Source organism: Helianthus annuus, chromosome 13 (assembly GCF_002127325.2).
Source record: "Helianthus annuus cultivar XRQ/B chromosome 13, HanXRQr2.0-SUNRISE, whole genome shotgun sequence".
In the NCBI taxonomy this organism is placed as follows: Eukaryota; Viridiplantae; Streptophyta; class Magnoliopsida; order Asterales; family Asteraceae; genus Helianthus; species Helianthus annuus.
The window spans coordinates 164,488,755-164,510,787 of NC_035445.2; the positions used below are offsets into that span (position 1 = coordinate 164,488,755).

A 22,033-nucleotide genomic window follows, 5' to 3' on the forward strand; every position below is an offset into this window, starting at 1 on the left:
TATATATATAGATTAGTTGCGGCATGCATTACAATTTTATAAGCTTCATTCATATTCTAATCATTGATTAAAAAAAAAGTTAATTTTAGTCGTATCTTATCTTAAAATATCCTCTCATAATTCTAAAATATTTATTACTAACTATTTAATATTTTTTTAATTAAACTGTAACACATATCTTTCTAACCTAGTAATAATTTAATAAAAGTGTTAATTGATTATTAAACACCTAAGGCCCCTCAATAAGATATAAGTTAAACTTTTATTTTGTTGTTTTGTTTTAAAAAACAAAAGCAATATCATTAGTATCTTATATTAATTCTTAATAGTTAAAAAGATAAATTTTGGCTACATTGCATCTTTGAGATAAACATGAATATGTGTTTGTATTATGTTGTGAATGGATATTACACAACAGGTTTGGGCCTAAACTCGCCTATTTTTTGTAGTTTGGTCTCAAACCAGTTTGGTCTAAAATGGGAACCAGTTTTAGGGTTGAAAACTCCAACCCCACCCAAACTAACTTGGATCGAGTTCAAAACCCGTTTTAGCATTTAAACCATTTTATCAGTTTTTTTAGGTGGGCTCAAACCAATTCGGGTTGGAACCAATTCTCAACACAAAAACAACAAACCTGTATCAAACCACCGGGTCGGATTGGACCCAAACCGGTTTTTTTACCAGGTCGGGTTTGGGTAGGTTTCTGATGGGTTGTCTGAGCTCCTACAGGTTCTGTCCAACTTGTTGGACCATTTTATTGGGCTACTTGATTCAGTAAGATGGGCCTAGCCCGGTTTACAACATATTCATTTATCATCATTTGGGTTAGATGAATTGGTAAAGAAATATTATTACTAATAGTTATTAATTCATACCAAAGTTTATTCATTTAGGAGTTTTTTGGTTAAATTTTCTTTTTGTTTTTTTGAGCTTTTTCCTTATTTTTTTTAACTTAGTTAAAAATTACTTTTAAATTTCTTATTTATAAATGATTTTTAACGGTCTAATAGTATTTAATTACAATTCGGTATTTTTATCCGATCCATTTTGACCAACCCTCTATACTAACAAGCACATTTTTTTGCTCCCATACGAAAATTCCTGTATTCGCCACTAATCAATCTAAAGAACAAAGAGTAAATTGCCATTTTAGTCCCTAAGGTTTGGTCCATATTGTCATTTTAGTCCAAATAGTTTTTTTTTCTTCTCTGGGTCTCTGACTTTTTCATTTTCTTGCTATTTTGATCACATTGCCTTACTCAGTCTAAAAATCTGGTTATAACCAGGGGTATTTTTGGCATAACTGTTGTGTAGTGATAACCAGGGGTAGCTTACAACATAATTTATAAACCTCATAATAATTTAATGCCAAAAATACCCCTGCTTGAGGAAGAGGTCTTGAAAACCTTTTTTTAATGAAAGCACTTCAAGAAAACAAACACACTGCAGACTCAAACGTCTGCGCATGGTCTGCGTGGGACAGACATAAGAGGTTCTGAAGTGCTTTTGACAAAAAACAAACAACCCCTAAGTTAGGCAATGTGATCAAAATGGCAAGAAAAAAGAAAAGTCAGGGACCCAGAGGAGAAAAAAACTGTTTGGACTAAAATGACAATTTGGACAAAAACTCAGGGACTAATATGGCAATTTGGACAAAAACTCAGGGACTAAAATGGCAATTTACTCTTAAAAACAAATTAAAATGACTTTAAGGAGTTGTATTATATTTCAAGCTGCTGCAAATTTAGGTGAACTTTAAGAAAATCATTTCTCGTTTCACAAATAGAGAACCTTTAGATAAAATACAAAGCCAGAGTGACAACTTTATTGTTAACTAAATACAAGTATAATTGATCATATCTGTCTATGTGTATGCAAATATATATATGAAACTGAATAATCTCAAGATTAACATGTATCTTGCCTCAACATTAACATAATCCTAAACCTATCGGTGACGATGACGAAAATTATATTCTCTAGAACCTGAAGTGGAAATTGAAGTCACCATGGCTTGTTCAGAGAGCATATAGTCATGGTCTTCCGGTTCATCTTCGGGTAAATCCGAGTCAACCCATGAAGACCAGTCAACATCACTATCATCATCATTGTATAACATCTGTTTATTTCCTTGCATTACATTAACTGTCTGAATTAGTGATTGTAGCATATGATGGTTCAATGTCTCATAGTCTCTGCATATATTCCGAAAGCAACAAGTTAAAATATAAAGTTTGTGAATTGTAATAGAGGGTAGGGATCCTGTACATTAATCCAGAAGTGTGAGAAGTGTATTATAACACTATATAACACCATATAAACACCGAATAACAATATGTAACACCATATAACACTATATAACACTATATAACAAATATAACACTATAGTTTGTCTGATAGCATGTCTATGATAGATGTATAGTGTTATATATTGTTATATAGTGTCATATAGTGTTACATAGTGTTTGTTATATTGTGTTACATAGTGTTATACGGTATTTATATGGTGTTATATAGTGTTATATATAGTGTTACAATACACTTCTCACACTTCTGAATTAATGTACACTATCCCTACCCAATACATATGATATATGGAGTTAAAGTGATCTTTACCTGTATGTGTAAATGGCATACAAAAGTTGACACGACGCAAGAATCCCGAATGTTAACCTGACAATGTTGATGATCCACGATTGTCGTTCAACGTCAATTCCATATCGAAGCACCATAAATTCGATTAAGAATGTCACACATAACCCTGCACCCAAACACAAATGGTTATTACAAGATAAAAAACAAACAAACTAAAAAAAAAGACAAAATTAAGGCAGATTGGAAATAAATAATCCCACCTAACTCAATTTGGCTGATAATAATCCCAAGTCAGTTATTGGCCGATAATAATCCGAACTGGTCAATTTTTTTTTTAAAATAGTCCGTCGTTAAAATAGCTTAACGGAGTTAAGTTTTTTTTTTTTTTTCCGAATTACAAACCGATGTTTTAGGGCTTTTGATCAGAACGAGGATACGAGTCGATTGATGTAAAACTTACCTCGAAATACTGCCTCAACCCACGAAAACGATGCTTCAATTCGGATGTTTAAACTTCCAATCAACAAAAATCAAGACATTTCGAGCACAATTTCAAGGTAAGTTTTACATCAATCGACTCGTATCATTGTTCTGATCAAAAGCCCTAAAACATCGGTTTGTAATTCGGAAAAAAAAAAAACTTAACTCCGTTAAGCTATTTTAACGGCGGACTATTTTACAAAAATAATTGACCAGTTCGGATTATTATCGGCCAATAACTGACTTGAGATTATTATCGACCAAATTGAGTTAGGTGGGATTATTTATTTCCAATTCACCTAAAATTAATAGTGTTTACTTACATATATATAGCTTGGGTCTCATACTGTAGGTTTGCTTTGTGCTTGTAAACATGTAGAGAACAAAGATTAACATAGAGTATACAAGGAAAGCTTTAACGACTCGCGACTCTAGAAAGATCGCGTTGTGCAGAGTGAAAAGCTTGTCAATAGCTAGAAACATGCTTGCTTGCTTTGACTCAAAAGTTTCCTATCAAACATTAAAAGGTAAATTACACTTTTCGTCCTTTATCTCTGTAGCGGGTTGCAATGGATGACTTTTAACTTTAATAATTACAGTCACAGTCCTTTATTTGCAAAACCTGTTACACCTTAGGTCCTTTGACCCTAACCTGGTTAAAACTTTCGGTTAAGTGAGGTCATGTGCAACCCATATGAGGGCAAAACAGTCATTTAATATAAAAAAAAGAATATAACATTTAAAAACTTCTATAAAATTTTATTAAAAGACTGTTTTGCCATCACATGGGTTGCAAATGACCTAACTTAACTCAAATTTTTAACCAGGGTCAAAGGACCTAAGATGTAACAGGTTTTGCAAATAAAGGACCGTGACTGTAATTATTAAAGTTAAAGGTTATCCATTGCAACCTGCTACAAACATAGACGAAAAGTGTAATTTACCCAACATTAAAAGATATATATTTAGAATAATAATAAAACACAAGACTAATGAATATAGAACATACTTCAACTAAAAAAAGGCGAACCTGCGCCGCCAATATAGTTTTTGAATTCTCGACTAGAAGATCGTGAGCTTGTTTAAGTTGTTCTTGCCTTTGTATGAGTTCCTGTTGTTGACTATGACCAAGTAAAATCAACTGTTGCAGAGTTCCCCTGCAGTCAAAATTTAGCATCGCGTTAGTATAAAGGGGTGTGAAATCTGACAAGACAGAAAACACGACACTGACCTAACACGAAATTTGCGGGTTTAGGTTTAGTTTAAACGGGTTTGGGTCAGTTTCAGGTTGAACCCGCGAACCCGTTTAGCTAAATGGGCCGGGTTCGGGTCAACTCGATTGTGTTGGCAGGTTGACCCGTTCAACCCATTTATATTATATTATATTTTTTATAGTATGTTTTATGTCATAGTTTATATTGGGTGTGTATTTTCTGCCATAATATTATGACTTAAAATAAGAAACTGACATAAGATTATATAATTTAAATGTAATTATATTATATACATTTATGTTTTTTTTTGTAGTAAAATTTGTTTTTAATATATTAATTTACCATAAAAATTAAAAAAAAATTAAAAAATTCAGGTTGAATGGGTCGTGTTCGGGTCAACCCGTGAATATCCAGGTCGTTTCGGGTTCATATGTATGACACGATTTTCGGGTTCGGGTTGTGTTCAGGTTGGGTTGAACCACCAACCCCCGAATACGACCCGTTTAGAACCCCTAAAACCAAGCCTTGCAAAACAAGCGGGGTCGGGTTAGGTAACAGGTCAAAACGCGTTGTCATGTTACCTGCTTTCTTCGAGTGCTTGCGATTGAAAAGCCGTCACTTCTCTAAGAACCTCATGAAATTGTCTCTGGCTTTCAAGAAGTTGTTTTTGTCGGTCTAAAGAAGTTTCCGCTACGTTTTCAATATCATTCGCTTTACTTTGTAACGTATCCATCTTCATAAACATCGCGTCTCCAACTTTAGCGATTCCTTTCTCTATTTCAACAGCTTCGTTCTTCAACTTACTCATTTCTTCACCCAAGTTATTCGTCGATTCATTGAGCATTGCCATTCCTTCATCCAGCCTCGCATTCATATTTATTTGTCCGTTTTGCAGCTCCGTTTGTGAGTCTGCTATTTTCAGCGACTGCTCATAAACCGACTGTGAACGCTCTAACACAACACTAACACGTTCTTCAACGTTCTTTGATGTTTGGGCAAGTTGTTGTGTTTGGACATCGATAGATGATAACGAGTCAGCAATACGGTCTGAACTATGCAACACGCGTTTCGCTTGATCTTCTATGTTTTCTAACTTGTCCTCTGCGTATTCGGCGGACCTTTTGAGTTCATTCACCAATCTTTCCGTTTGTCTCTTGAATGCATCACTCCTACAAACGCGTTTTGAACGATACCATAAATATGATGTTTTATGCGTAGGCGACAAGTAACCCATCTACGCCTATGGCTTCCTGGGTTTGCCCCCTAAAGGTAGAATTATGAGCAGTGGCGGATCCAGGAATTTTTTCCACTAGGTTCCTTTTGGTAGATTTTCACTAATCCTCCTTTTCCTCGATTTGAGGTTTATAAAATAGTTAAAACTAGTAAATTACAACTACAGGGACTATTTGTGTAATAAATAAAACTTAAAAACTAACTTCAGTTAAAAAAAATTAACGAAAGTTTATTGAGTACCAACATGTTGATAGGTAGGATTATTATATACCAATTCTGTAGGTTGGATTATTATTTACCAACTGGTTAAAGCTTGGTTTATTAAATACCAATTTTCCTTTTTTAAATCATACAAAATTTCCACTATTTTTTTCATTATTTTTCAAACTAAAGGGGTTCCCGGGAACCCTCAAAACACCCCTGGATCCGCCACTGATTATGAGGTCTAGAGGTGACACATTGGTCGTGTCCAACTGGTTAGATAACATTAGGGCTAGAAAAACGGGCGGGGCGGGTTGAGTGGCATACCGGGACAAAAATACCCCTGCACAAAAAGACAAAATAGGCAGGCTGCAACAATAAAAAAAATGAGTTTTTGAATTTTGGACTAAAATGGCAATAAAAGTGAAACCACAGGGACTCAGATTTAAAAAGTTTGAGATTTGGGCTAAAATGGCAAAAGTGCCCAAACTACAGGGACCAAAATGGCAGTTTACTCGAGTAAACTGCCATTTTGGTCCCTGTGGTTCGGTCACTTTTGCCACTTTAGTTCAAAACTCAAACTTTTTGAATCTGAGTCCCTGTGGTTTCAGTTTTATTGCTATTTTGGTCCAAAAATGAAACCATGTCATATTTGTCTTATAAAATCCTGCAATTTTGTCATTTTCCTCAGGGGCAAATCAGGTCATATTTGTCTTATAAAATATGGTATTTATTTATAAAAAAGAAATGATCATTTTGCACCTGCGGAAAATGACAAAATAGCAGGATTTTATAAGATAAATATGACCTGATTTCATTTTTGGACCAAAATGGCAATAAAACTGAAACCACAGGGACCCAGATGCAAAAAGTTTGAGTTTTGGACTAAAGTGGCAAAAGTGACCAAACCACAGGGACCAAAATGGCAGTTTACTCTAAAAAAAAAAAAAACTAATGAAACTTTAATATGCTAAAGACTTACTGTAACTGATGACATATGGCATTGGTCTCAAGATAAAACTCAAGAAAAACCCTATGAGCATCTTCATCCAACTTTTTAAGACAATTCACCATAGGATACTTCACATCACAGTAAGGAAACTGCGGCCTTCCACTATCCTTCTGAAAGCAATCACTGAGATGCCAAGCCAACCTCGACCGTTGTTCCTCACCCGCTAGAATCTCCGCGCATCCAGCAAACAGATTCTGATACGCGTTTTGCCAACAAGAACTCGGCAAAGCCGCCTTTCTCTTCGCCTTTTCTACCAACACCATTCCCTTATTACTGTTTCTTGACTCCATGGAGAATTCAGCAACAATATCACTAGATTCGACTGTTCCACTCGAGAAAAACCAACCATGCGACTCCATGCTGCGCGAAAGCAACACTAGGAGCCATACGATAGCGAGAACAAAACGCGTACGATGGCTCATTGGATATAGTTAACAAGTTAACACTTAACAAGGGATCAGTTTATTATAGGATTGTGTAAAACTTGCAGGGAAAGGTTCTTGCTGAAAGGTCAAAAAAGAAAAGACAAAGTGTGTACAGCAGATGATGAATATATAATAATATTTAAAGGGTCCACCATTAAAAAATATATGAAGCTTTTGCGTGAAGAAAACGGACATAGGTTTCTAGTGAGAGTAACAAATATCCTGATATGTTAAAGTGGTTATAACATATATATATAATCTTAAATAGATATAATCTTAAATAGATATATAGTAACAATATATACATTAGCGATGAGCAAAATGGACCCGGTACCGGTACCGAATTTACTGAACCGGGTACCTTTTCGGTACCGACTTTTAACATTTTCGGTACCGGTTCGGTACTGGTCCGGTACGGTACCGGTAATTACCGGTTTTTACCCTCAAATACCGGTATCGAACCGGTACCGGTACTGAACCGTACCGAACCGGGTATATTCGGTACCGGTACCGGTACCCACTTTTAAGGATTTTCGGTACCGGTACCGGTTCGGTACCGGGCGGTACCGAGCTCATCCCTAATATACATATCTTCCTTTCTGGTTTCTTGTTAAGATTATTTTATTACTAACAGAAACTCTTGGTATGATGGTAAAGATCCGTGCTTTTGATAAAAGAACTGAATAATATATTACAGTTAATTTTTGAGTAAGTAATTAACATAAATTCAGTAACGGTGGTTTGTCTCTTGGGTTTCCTACAAAGTTTTGATTTTTTTTAAAGGATTTTTAAGAAAATTGCACAAAGCATTTATTTATTTTAATATTTTATAGTTGTCAAGTGAAACTTGTTGAATCTTCTGACGTGGGTTTAATTTATTTGCGGTTAATGTTGGCCGAATTTTTTTAAGAATATTAACTTGGTTTTGGGTCATATGATGAACTGAAGAACATGAATTGAAGAAAAATGGTAAATAAACGTTAAGGGGTTAAAGGGTGGGGTGTTCCACTTTTCATCACTCACCACACTCACTCATCAAACGTCATATCGTTGAGCTTGGTTCCATATGATGGATTTTATTTAGTGAGGGTGCCCATCGCTAGCTTGGTCCTCCCCAACAGTCACATTCCCAACGTTCACCTCTTTTCTTCACGCGTGATGACGAGCACGCGTTTTGGCCATCACGCGTGGTCACCTTTGGTGGCGGCGGTGTTCCACGCGTGGTCACCAAGCCACCATGGAGCGCCCAAAACTTCAATGAGAAAGACAGGAGTATGAAGAAAAGGGGTAGAGGAGGTTTCCTTTTATAGGTTTGCATGGGAAATAATGGATTTTAATAATCTCAACTATTGCCCATTCGTCGGCGAGAGTCCCAACTTCAAAAATTCCTACTGGCGGTCCCATTTTTTCACATATTGGCCTTCATTGGACACTGACTAACAGAACGCTTACGCCGTTAGTCTCCGGTCGCCGGAAAAACGTTTTTGGCCGGAAAACTCCATTTTGACCGGAAAACTCAACCTTTTCGTCTCAAACCTCTTTGTAACCTTATTAAGCACCTTTAGGAACCTTTTTCTAGTAAAAAGGCCCAATTATTAATGTCGTCGGAAAAACTCATTTTTCACCGGAAAACTCAACTTTTTAGCCGGAAAACTCAAAGTTTTCATCCCAAACTTGTTTGTAACCATAGATCGGACCTTTAGGAACCTTTTTCTGACCAAAACGTTTTTCCGACGACCGGAGACTAATGCGTTTTAGTTCTGTTAGTCAAGGTCCATTGAAGGCCAATATGTGAAAAGATGGGACCACCAGTAGGAATTTTTAAAGTTAGGACTGTTAACGAACAATAGTTGGGATTATTAAAATCCATTGTTCCTTGCATGGGGTCTTATTTTTGGCAACTATTTGGTATTTGGAAACTCTTTTGGGAACAAGTTAGGTTTAGGGAGGGTTGTATTTTTGGAATGATGTCTTGAATATAAATTAAAGATTTGTTTGAATTATGTTCATGTTTCTAATATTGGTTTGACTTATGGATTGACCAATGTGAAGGACTCTAATTTCTTAACCATGAACCCCTGCTCTAATCTACAGGGCCGGCTCAAAAATTTTTAATTTTTTCTAGGCTCAAAGCGGATAGCAAAATTGAGTCCCTTTTTGTAAACGAAAAAATTTACTATGAATCTATTATTCATATGTCATCTTTGTATACGCATAATTATAGATCATAAACCTCAATGTTAACAATTTCAAAGCCAAAATTACCAAAATATAATATATTTTCTTAGAACTTGAGGCCCTAGGAAAATGAAGGCCTAAAGCTCTTGCTTTATTACATTCCCCCTTGAGCCGGCTCTGCTAATCTAGCTCACAATGGTGATCATCAATTAGCTCTTCATCATATAGTTACAAATGTGTTTATAGTAATACCATATTCTATCGGACACTTTTTACAAGTTTTCATTTGATTTGTTTTATTATTGTTGTCAAATATTTTAAGTGCTAATTAACCGAAGCTGCTAGTCAACAAATTAAGGAATAATGGATTTTAATAATCTTAACTATTAGTTTTTTGCCGGCAACGGTTTCAACTTTAAAATAACCATTGGTGGTCCCACCTTTTTCACAACTTGCAGGTAAAGATTCTTGAATTTAACAATTAGTCAAAATTAAGAGACACAGTGTATACAACAGATGATGAATATATAATCTTAAAAGGGTCCACCATTAAAATGTTTGAAGCTTTTCGCGTGAAGAAAATGGACATAAGAGAGTAACAAATATCCTCATATGTCTCAAGAGTGATTATCACATAATCTTGAACAGAAACACTTGATATGATAATAAAGATCCATGCTAAAAAAAAAAAAAAAAACAGAAGAAAAACTGAATATTGCACAAACTATTTACTTATTTTAATGTTGAATCACTTAGTGCTGGTTTTTCCCCAGATTTCTTTAAAGAACAATAACTTAATTTTGGGTGATATAAAGATCCAAACTTTGTAAGTTCAATGTGATTCTATTAACATATCATATATAAACATTATCTTGTCCCACATCGACCCAGAATAGGGTTTTGGGTCTGGTTTATAAGAGGGAGGGTAGGTACAACAGCTGTCCCTTTGGGGACATCCGATAAAATTGGAACGATACAGAGAAGATTAGCATGGCCCCTGCGCAAGGATGACACGCACAAATCGAGAAATGGTCCAAATTTTTTTCCAATCCTTTTTTCTGATTGCCAAAACCCGAAGTTCTGGAATGATGAAAACAGTTCATGGTTTTATGAAATATATAGCGAAGGCTCATGTTTCTGCAGAAATTTGGATAACGTGTTGATTAGAGGCTGTTATCTTTTTTAGATTTTGATTCATGCAGGTTAAGCATTGACTCATAGATTTGCTATCTTTTTTTTGGTAAAATTATGATATTTAAGTTTTTATATTGCCACTTGATTCATTAACCGATTTGGGTGTTGGTGTAGGATGGCTTTATCTATGAAGATGACACAGAGTCGTTCTTGGAGGCCCTAAGCGAACTACAAAGTCGGGGCCCTATTGAATGAATGAATATATAGAAAATCAACAATTTAGATGGAGATTTGAGACATTGGATAACAACAACGATGATTTTTTTCTAATGTCGGTCCTAATTTCTCTCAATCCGCAATCAGTTTCACATTGGTTACTCAAAAGAAGCTACAAATTACGAGGTTTGGTGTGTTGTAGCGCTGTTTTTGGATTCTGAAATGAAGCGTGCGCGGACAATGTGAACTCCTGGAGTAAAATCCTAAATCTTGGGCGTAGAAACATTGTTTAAATGGGTCATAACATGTCTAATATATGAAAAGAAAAAAATATTTGAAGGCCCTTGTTTTTGGGTGGCCCTAGGCCTTAGTCTAGATTGATAAGCCTAACGGGTTAGCTCTGAGATGACAAATGTAACTATGTAAGACATTGTTACAAAGCTCAAATCAAGGAGAAGGCACAGGTTTATTCAAATGAAATCAAGATCAGTACAGCGACAATAATCAACCAGTCATCACAGATTGGCTGGTTGAATCATATGTTGAACAAGATCACAAACAGAGACAATAAGTCCTAATCAATCTCACGTATTTTACTTGTGAGTGACAAGAATCAAAAAGACACAAATGATTGAGAGAAAGCTGATGATGCTCGTATATCGACAGCAGCAGCACAAGCTCCTTTTAAGGAGAATATAACCCTAGCCAGCTGGAGCCCAAAGGAGAACAGCTGGAGCCCAAGTCTTGAGCAGCAGGCCAGCGAAACAGAAGGAGCGGCCCAAGTCAGCGAAACAGGATTAGCGGCCCAAGTCAGCAAACCCATGAATAAACACAAATAAACAAGGATTAGTCCGAGGAAATAAAAGGGACAATGCACATTTATACTGTTATTTCAACACCCCCCCCCCCCCAGTTTAAAGGGGCAAACAGATTAGTGAGTCCGAGGGACTTACACATTTGAGCATGAGCTGTTGGTAAGAGCCCTTTGGTGAAAAGATCAGCCAGTTGTTGTTCAGTTTTGATGCCTCGAGTCTTGATTTGTCCGGAAGCAATTTTTTCCCGTAAGAAAAACAAGTCAACTTCGAAGTGTTTGGTCTTGTCATGAAACACGGGGTTTGCGGCAATGGATAGAGCAGCGGAGCTATCACAATTTAGGGTGACAGGAATGGAGACATCAACATTCAGTTCACGAAGGATATTGATCAGCCATAGCACTTCACATGTGGCACTGCACATAGATCGGTATTTGGCTTCGGCGGACGATCTAGAAACAACACTTTGTTTCTTGCTTTTCCAAGAGACCAATGATCCTCCAAGAAAAATACAGAACCCCGTGACAGACCTGCGGCTGTCAGTGCATTTTGCCCAGTCCGAATCGAAAAAGGCTGTAAGTTTAAAAGAATCAGCTTGTTTAAACATAATGCCAGTACCTGGTGCTCCTTTGAGATACCTTAAAACTTTGAAGGCTATCTTAGTATGAGCTTCAGTGGGTTTGTGCATAAACTGAGACAGATAGTGGACAGAATATGCAATGTCAGGACGAGTATGGGATAGGTAGATGAGTTTACCAATTAATTTTTGATATTATGTAACGTCAACCGTATTGGTTTCATTTTTTGTTAAGTTGGTTAAAACATGATTTTGTTCAATAGGACAATTGCAGGTTTGCTTCCGCTCATCCCATACTCATTTAGAAGGTCCATGCAGTATTTTCTCTGTGAAAGACACATGCCATCGTTGGTTTTTATGACTTCTATCCCAAGAAAAAATTGAAGTAAACCAAGGTCCTTAATCAGAAACTCAGTTTTTAAAAGGTTTTTGACTTCTTTTATAGTTTCTTCATTGTTCCCAGTGAGAACAATATCATCCACGTAGACCAGTAAGATAATAAAGACATCATTTTTAGACATGATAAACATAGAGTGATCACATTTCGACTGATTAAAGCCAAATTTAAGAAGGGTTTGAACAAGTCTTTCATTCCACATGCGTGGGGCCTGTTTGAGCCCATACAAGGACTTGTTCAATTTGCAAACTTTGTTTTGGTGTTGGACACTTAGACCATCAGGTAGACACATAAAGACTTCTTCCTTAAGCTGCCCATAAAGGAAGGCATTATTGACATCAAGTTGGTACATTGGCCAATTGTGTTGAACAGACAAGCTGATTACACATCTAATAGTAACCATTTTAACCACAGGTGAGAAAGTTTCTTCAAAGTCTATACCCTCTCGTTGATTAAAACCTTTTGCAACAAGCCTAGCCTTAAACCTATCGATCTCACCTGTAGACTTGTATTTGACCTTAAAAACCCATTTACAACCAATGGGTTTTTTACCACTTGGGAGATCAACGATTTCCCACGTATTATTTCGGTGAAGAGCTGATAGCTCTTCATTCATAGCATCTATCCACCGTTTATCCTTGATGGCATCTTTATAGGTGGATGGTTCAATAATTTTATTAACATTAGCAGCCAAGCAAATATTGTCCCTAGGCAAGTTGGAATAATCAACAAACTTATCATAACCATACTTAGCATGACCGACAACAAAGTCATTAAATTTTTTAGGAGCAGTCACAGGTCTAGACGATCTCCTAATAGGTTGAGTACCCTCAGGAAGGTTTGATTCATCATTGCTACTGTTTGACTCAACCGTCACAGGACCAGGTTCAACACTTGTGGACTCATGGCTATTAGACATGCCATCAGACTCTAAGGACTGCTGTGTATCGTTCACAGCAGTTGATTCAACCTCATCACTGTGTTGCTGAGTCGCAACAGGCGAATCAGTGACAGCCTTCTCTTCATCATCGGGATTTGTATCACTTGAAGTTTCAAAGTTGTCAAAGAAATTTAGTTGGTTTAAAAGATTAGCATTGTTTTGAACCGGATGGTTATTTTTGAAAGGAAAAACAGTTTCATAGAAGCTCACATCTCTAGAGAAAATGAACTTCCTTTGGTCTAAGCTCCAGACCTTATATCCCTTTTTAAAGTTTGAATACCCCATGAAAACACATTTTTCAGCACGTTCCTCAAGTTTATCAGAATTGTCTAAAACAATGAAAAAACAAAGACAACCGAACACTTTCAAGTGATCAAGAGAAGGTTTGAACCCAAACAACATTTCATAAGGAGAACTACCATGCAGCACAGAAGAAGGAAGCCTGTTAATTAAGTATGAAGCAGTAAGCACACATTCAGACCAGTATTTAAGAGGAACTTTTGACTGAAATAATAAAGCTCTTGCAACGTTCAACAGGTGTCTATGCTTTCTCTCCACAACACCATTTTGTTATGGGGTATATGTGCATGAGGTTTGATGTATGATACCTTTAGTTTTAACAAATTCAGTCATTTGAGAGTTAATGAATTCTGTACCATTATCACTCCTAAAGGCCTTAATGTTGACTTCGAATTGGTTTTTGACAAGGTTGTAAAAACTCTGTATATTTTCATAAACTTCTGATTTGGACTTCATTAAATAGACCCATACTGATCTGGTAAAGTCATCAACTATGGTGAGAAAAAAATTGTACCCTTCTATGCTTGTAACCTTGTATGGACCCCAAACATCCAAGTGTACCAGATCTCCCACTTTGGTTGACCTGTGGTCACTTAGAGGGAAAGGTACCCTGTGTTGTTTGGCCATGTGACAAATGTCACAAGGGTTTGTGTTACTAGTCTCAGAATTGATTTGTAGAATTTTTAATACTTGTTCAGCAGGGTGACCCAGTCTCGAGTGCCAGAGCTTTATTTTTTCAGTCCTACTCAAGCAAGAGAAATTAGGTCCTAGAGAATTACCACAGAAATATAAACCCTCAGTTTGTTTACCAGTCACCAGGGTTTTGAGCATAAATCCTGAATATAGCAAGAGTTTTCATCAAATATTACTCTAAGTTTGTTATCTTTAGCTAGCTTATGCACAGAAATGAGGTTCACATAGTACTCAGGCACCACAAACACATCTTTCAAAATCACAGAATCTGATAGCTTAAGACATCCAATCTTAGTGACTTTAGCATCTGTCCCATTGGGATGCTTAATAGTTATGTTATATTCAGTAACATCCACTAAGTTAAACATGTTTTCACTGGTCATAACCATATGTTGGTTTGCACCAGAGTCAATAATCCAATTTAGATTTTGTGTTGTAGAGCCTATAGAGTTAAAACAGAAGAGATTGTTGAAATTTGAGAGGGAATTAAAGCACTTACCCCCTACATTGGACTTATTAGTGTCATCTGTTTCATTCAGCAACCCTAGCAACTTGGAGAACTGATCAGCAGACAGAGTATTCAAGGAACTAGCACCTTTATCACACACAGGGTTATTCATAGATGGACCATTACTATTATTAGCAAAACTATTAGACTTAGACCATTGACCATTTTGGTTAGGTTTTTGTCTATAATTTGAAGGGTAGCCATGCAGCTCAAAACATTTGTTAACAGTATGCCCAACTTTATTGCAATGAGTGCATTTGAGATTAGGATTAGGGCCTTTGTTAAATCTTTTCTTGTTATCATTAAAATTACTTGACTTAGGAGCAAATCCTACATTAGGGATTTTTGACCCACTATTGGATCCTCTATGAGATTCCTCTCTAGAAATGATAGAGAAGGCAGTTTTGATAGTTGGGAGAGGATCCCTAGTTAACAGATTGGTCCTTACAGGTTGATAAATATCATCTAGGCCCATTAAGAATTGCATAAGTTTGATTAACTGATTGAACTCATTGAATCTAGTGGAGGCATTGCAAGTACAAGAGGGCAATTGTAGCATAGCATCAAATTGTTTCCACATAGTATTGATTTTATGATAATATTCAGCCACACTTGAACCATTTTGACTGACAGAGTTAATTTTCTGGTACAAGCTAAACACAACAGACCCATCAACTTTATCATAGGTGTCCTTTAAATCATCCCAGACCTCTCAAGCAAGTTTCGAATAGACTTGACCCACATATAATTCATCAGATACAGAATTCAAAATCCAGGTGAGAACAATAGAATTACATCGATCCCACTGGCTAGCCAAAACATCATTGTCTTTAGACTTAGTACATGTTCCATCAATGAAGCCCAGTTTATTTTTAGCCATTAGAGCAAGTTTCATAGCATTTGACCAGACCACATAGTTCTCAGTTCCTTTTAATTTTAAGCTAACAATTGTGAGACCACTAGAGTCACTAGCATGGAGATATAGTGGGTCACTAGCGTCTAACTTGCTAATCAAGGTCACAGCAGATTCAGTTTTATCAGGCATAATGGCAAGATAATGAAACACAGAACGGAACAGTCAAGCAAGCAGATAAGCAGATAAGAACCAAACAGTTAAGCAAACAGACAGCCAAACAGAGACCGGCGAAGCCTGGGCAAAGGTCCGATCAGAGGTTCGTCACTCAAGGTGCCTCCGCAGACAATAACCAGGGAGCCACAACACAACAGACCAAACCAGACGCAAATGCAACAGAGTGAACCCTCTCTGTGTCCCAATAATCAAACCGGTCTTGCCTAAAACCCGGTATCAAAATGCCTAGACACCAGACACAATGATGCAAACAAAAGTAAAAGGAGAAGGGAAGGAACGATCTCACAGTGGGTGCAAGCCAAAGGGATCAGGTCTGTAACCTTCACTTAGGGTTACAGATACTGATCAGAGAGCCGGAAACAGATCCTGTTGGTTTGCCCTAAAAAGAGACCAACGAGGATCTTCTTCACTATCCAGAGGAGAAACCACAGATTAGGGTTTCAGATGTAGCACCGTCACAGTCACCAACCGTAAGCTCCAAACCCTAGAAATTAGGGTTTCACACACCAAGATCAACACCGTTACCACTAAGCCAGAAAGCACTCCGGAAACAGTGACCAATCCACAGCGTTCCGATAGAACGGAGAAAACCCTAGATCGGACACGGAGAAGGCAGAAGGAGCTTTGAAATGCAGCGGAAAGGATCACCAGAGCCCGAATCAACCTTGGGGCTCTGATACCATGTTACAAAGCTCAAATCAAGGAGAAGGCACAGGTTTATTCAAATGAAATCAAGATCAGTACAGCGACAATAATCAACCAGTCATCACAGATTGGCTGGTTGAATCATATGTTGAACAAGATCACAAACAGAGACAATAAGTCCTAATCAATCTTACGTATTTTACTTGTGAGTGACAAGAATCAAAAAGACACAAATGATTGAGAGAAAGCTGATGATGCTCGTATATCGACAGCAGCAGCACAAGCTCCTTTTAAGGAGAATATAACCCTAGCCAGCTGGAGCCCAAAGGAGAACAGCTGGAGCCCAAGTCTTGAGCAGCAGGCCAGCGAAACAGAAGGAGCGGCCCAAGTCAGCGAAACAGGAGTAGCGGCCCAAGTCAGCAAACCCATGAATAAACACAAATAAACAAGGATTAGTCCGAGGAAATAAAAGGGACAATGCACATTTATACTGTTATTTCAACAGACATTTTGTTTCAACTGTCAACTTTCTTTCTCATTTGTTTTCATCATTTAAGGTTTTCGTTTTATTAGAGCGAGAAAAAATTAAAGTAATCAGGAAAAGATGAAAATGGTATAAAGCTATGAACAAAAATATCATTTTGGTCTGTTTCCTTTTTCTTATTTTGTTAATGAGTTTAGTTATTCTTATTCGGTTTTGTGGAAGAATGGTTGTTGCGATTCGAACTTTTACCATAGCAGAAGAGAGCTAACAAGTACTATATTTGAGCTATAGAATCAGTTATTACACGTGTTGCATCTGTTATTCTCCCCTGCCACAGAAACCATATTTCATCTAACGGTTTGACTAAGCTTAAAGGACCTAATTAATTTATGCCTTATCTCTACCTAATTAATTTATGCCTTATCTCTAAATTGATTTATTCCTTCTTATCTTTTGTTGATAAACTCAGAGATAGGGATTAGTTTGTTTGGTTTTAGAGATAATAGGCATCCCTTTTCTTATTTAAACCCATCTGTACGTTTTGTCTATGCATGAATGAATGAAGATTTGAATGTTCTTTTCTCCTAAGCTACTGATTACCAATTTGTTCATGGTATCAGAGCAGGGCATTCAAGATTAAGATCCTAAAATCAAAAACTCTCATGGCAGGTGAGGATGGGACGTCAAAACCCAATGAATCGATCGACCCAGCTTCACCACTATACTTGCATCCTTCAGATTATCCAAGGCAGATGCAAGTCAACGATAATCTGACGGACAGCAACTTCAACGACTGGGTTCAAGAGATGACAAATTTCTTGTTCGCCAAGAACAAGATAGGCTTTGTAGATGGAAGCATTGCCAAGCCAGAGAAAACAAGTAAAGACTACATGCCATGGATGCGATGCGATGCCATGGTAAAGGGATGGTTGACAACGGCGATGGACAAAGAAATAAGGGGGTCGGTCAAATATGCAAACACTGCATCAGAAATCTGGGCCGACTTGAAGGAGCGGTTTGGTAAAGAAAGTGCACCGAGGGCCTACGAACTGAAGCAATCGCTTCATGTTACACGACAGGAAGGAACAACGGTATCTGCCTATTTTACACGCTTAAGAAAAATCTGGGATGAGATCAATATGGTACTCCCTGCGCCAAGATGCACCTGCAGTGGATGCAAGTGTGAGGTCGGGAAAAAGATTATCGAGCTAAAGGAAAAAGAGAGGTTATATGAGTTCTTAATGGGACTGGATGATGAATTCAGTGTCATTCGAACACAGATCTTGGCCATTAAACCGACCCCGTCACTCAGCAATGCATATCATATGGTGGCCGAGGACGAACATCAAAGAAGTGTTACCGGGAAGAAGCAAACTAATGATGCAGTGGCTTTTCAGGCGGTTCAAGCGAATCAAAAGGATGCGCAGCAACGGTCGAAGAAAGGTTGGGAAAAGAACGAAAAGGCAGCCCCCATAACCAAAACGGACCACTGCACCTTTTGTGGTAAAGACGGACACAATAAGGAAGGATGCTTCAAACGAATCGGGTATCCCGAGTGGTGGCCAGGAAAGGCAAAAAGAGAAGCTAGCAAGCCCAAAGCAGCCTATGCCGAAACCGCGACAAGTCCTGTGCCAGGCATGAGCAATGAGCAATACAGCTTATTCCTAAAACTATTTGGTGGTAACAAGGCACAAGAAGAATCGGCTCCTCAAGCAAATATGGCAGGTATGTGTAAAAGCGATTCGATTTGGGGTATAATGGACTCAGGGGCAACGGAACATATGATCTCACAACAAGAGGTTCTCAAAAACGTTGTCACTGAATCCAATCAAACTCCCGTCACCGTTGCAAACGGTGAAGATGCCCCGGTAAAAGGATGCGGGGATATTCTCCTAAAAGGGGGAATAGAGGTGAAAGGAGCGTTGTTTGTACCTAGTTTTAAATGTAACTTGATTTCAGTACGACAACTAACAAGAGATTTGCATTGTGCAATCACTTTTTTCCCCGATTTCTTTGTAATACAGGGATTGAAAACGAGGAGCTTGATTGGAGCCGGTAATTGCGTAGGAGGGCTGTACCGAATGGAGGTGATGAAGACTGAAAGGCAAGCTCTAGCAGTCACTTCTAGTACGTGGCATAACAGATTAGGTCATACCCCGTTCGATAAATTATCGCATATGGATTATTTTAAGGATGTTCGTTTTGATTATTGCAATAACAACGTTTGTGATTCTTGTCAACGTGCTAAGTTCACGAAATTGCCTTTTCCAATAAAGTTCAATAAAAACGAATGATAGTTTTGAGTTAGTGCATTGTGACATATGGGGGGGGATACAGAACGCCTCCTTTAACCCGTGCTAATTATTTTTTAACATTGGTGGATGACTATAGTCGTTCAATTTGGGTATACTTGATTAAACACAAAGATGAAGCTAGCGAGTGTTTAATCAATTTCTATAAAATGGTCGAAAGACAATATGAAAAGAAAATAAAAAGGTTTAGAAGTGACAACGGGGGAGAATTTGTCTCAAATCGAATGAAAGCCTTTTATGCAGACAAAGGCATTGTTTTAGAGACCTCTTGTCCACACACCCCACAACAAAATGGGGTGGCAGAGCGTAAACATCGCCATATCCTAGAAGTGGCACGAGCCCTTCGTTTCGAAGCCAACTTACCCGTTAAATTCTGGGGAGAGTGCATTTTAACAGCAGTTTACATCATCAATCGAATACCCTCGACCACTCTGAAGAACAAAACACCATATGAAGCTTTACTCCCCCTCAAACAAACTAATCCCTATCTCTGAGTTTATCAACAAAAGATAAGAAGGAATAAATCAATTTAGAGATAAGGCATAAATTAATTAGGTAGAGATAAGGCATAAATTAATTAGGTCCTTTACTCCCCCTCAAGTTGGAGCATGTAGGTTCCGAATGCCCAACTTGTCCAATAAAGTCTTTAGCTGAGGTCCTCCCAATGGCTTGGTCTTGAGCCAAAGAAAATATACTCTCGATATTTTACGGGACATGGGATTGGAAGGATGTAGACCCAGTTCGTTCCCGATGGAACAAACCTTGAAACTCGATCGAGCAGAGGAAGAACCAAAAGTTGATGCCGGCCAGTATCGCAGGTTAATAGGGAGGCTTTTGTATTTGCAAGCTACAAGGCCTGACATCTCATTCTCTGTTAACTTGCTAAGTCAATTTGTGGCTGACCCAAGACAACCACACTATGATGCGGCTATTCGGATTGTTAGGTACTTGAAAACAACAGTCGGTCAGGGGATTTTGTTACCAAAAGAAGGGGGCACTAACTTAGTCACATATTGTGATTCCGATTGGATGGGATGTCCTTTTTCTAGACGGTCACGTACGGGATACATGCTCTTATTTGGTGGGGCACCTGTCTCTTGGAAGTCTAAGAAACAGTCTGTGGTTTCACGATCCTCAGCAGAAGCGGAATACCGGGCTATGGCAACTACGGTTAGTGAAATTTTGTGGATTCCTTGGCTGCTCAATGAACTCGGTGCACAACAATCTACTTCTACTATTTTGTTTTGTGACAATGAAGCAGCTCGTCATATCGCCAATAACCCAGTGTTTCACGAGCGTACCAAACATGTTGAAATGGACTGTCACTTTGTCCGAGAACGAGTAGAGTCCAAAGAAATATTGCCAATGCATATTGAATCGGCAAATCAAATAGCAGATTTATTGACCATGTGACAACTCGAGTTTCTGACTTTCGCTTTCGCATTAAATGCGCGTTGACTTTGACTGCTTAGTTGTTTGGATTATGGACTTGTAATTGTACACGTTGTGTTTTGATGAAATGAATTGTCGTGTTGCACATAAGTGATTACTTGCTGTGGTATTAAAGTTATTATTGGAATATTATTAAAACACTTAGTTTAGATCGAAACATGTTATGCCAATCGAAGGACCCCGAAAGATATCCTTCGATTCGAAGGATCAACTGCCGGTTCGAAGGATCTCGAAACATATCCTTCGAACCAAGACCATATCCTTCGACTGGAACCCAGATCCTTCGGCCCAGTCTTTCAGATGGGCTTGGCCCATTTCTGTAATACGTATAAATACGTATCAACATGTACCGGCTGTCATTTTCTATCATATTCCCAACCCTAGAGCTCTCCAAACTGTGACGGCAAGCTAGTAACCACAGGAGACCCTTGCGACCAAACCCTCATTTCGGTTAGTAAAATCTATTTGATTCGATCGTTCGTTTATATGCGTATGTGTTCACGTGTAGTGTGTTCTTGATTGTTGATGTAACCTGAACTGATACATGCCTGAATATCATGATTTTGGATACGATTGAATATCGATATAGATTTCACATAGGGTTTGATGATGTGTTAATGTGCGTTAACCGGTTTCGTGATACGTTTAAACTAGGTTCATGCTAGACAATGATTTCTGGATGATTGCGTTATGATTAGATGTGCTAAATGATTCTGATGATTTGGTAATGATGATGACGGCTGTACAGATGATTAGGGTTGCTGTTCCTGTGAAAACGTAACTGATTGTGAAAACGTAACTGTTGATTGATCGAAAGATACTGTTTGTCGAAACATAGGTAGTGTCGAAAGATGCTGGTAGTCGAAACATAGCATTGACCGAAGGATAGATATGACCGAAACATAATTAAGTTGACCGAAAGATACCTTAGGTCGAAAGATGACTGATGGTACGAAACATACCAACTAGTCCGAAAGATAACTGTGAAAACTTGTAAGTGTCGAAAGATCACTAATGTGTCGAAAGATAAGGTTGGATTCGAAGGATGGTAGGTTATAAACATCTTTCGAAAGATAGTGGAATGTATGTTTGATTTACTTGACATGCCATGCTTGATGATGAATGTTTACATTTG

General features: G+C 37.8%; 2 protein-coding genes and 1 non-coding gene across 4 annotated transcripts; 2 read left to right on the plus strand and 1 right to left on the minus strand.

Annotated features, from left to right (window-relative positions):
- Positions 1-1,861: 1,861 nt before the first annotated feature.
- On the minus strand, positions 1,862-7,234 carry LOC110900227 (protein GAMETE EXPRESSED 1). 2 transcript variants are annotated; one of them, XM_022147133.2, is made up of 6 exons: positions 6,706-7,234; positions 4,871-5,458; positions 4,106-4,232; positions 3,399-3,585; positions 2,617-2,761; positions 1,862-2,195 (listed from the first exon to the last, which is right to left on the minus strand). In XM_022147133.2, exons 1-6 carry the CDS (start codon positions 7,155-7,157, stop codon positions 1,949-1,951), a joined length of 1,746 nt encoding a protein of 581 aa, XP_022002825.1. In that variant the 5' UTR covers positions 7,158-7,234; the 3' UTR covers positions 1,862-1,948. The 2 variants fall into 2 exon arrangements, with proteins under 2 accessions (XP_022002825.1, XP_035837613.1); XM_035981720.1 differs by having other exon boundaries at positions 4,085-4,232.
- A 3,044-nt stretch (positions 7,235-10,278) lies between these two features.
- LOC118486182 lies at positions 10,279-10,381 on the plus strand. Its single transcript, XR_004878037.1, has one exon. It is a non-coding gene; the product is annotated as a U6 spliceosomal RNA (small nuclear RNA).
- Positions 10,382-20,160: 9,779 nt separating this feature from the next.
- LOC110902277 (secreted RxLR effector protein 161-like) lies at positions 20,161-20,859 on the plus strand. Its single transcript, XM_022148977.1, has one exon. The coding sequence runs from the start codon at positions 20,161-20,163 to the stop codon at positions 20,857-20,859; it is 699 nt and encodes a 232-aa protein (XP_022004669.1).
- The last annotated feature ends 1,174 nt before the right edge of the window (positions 20,860-22,033 follow it).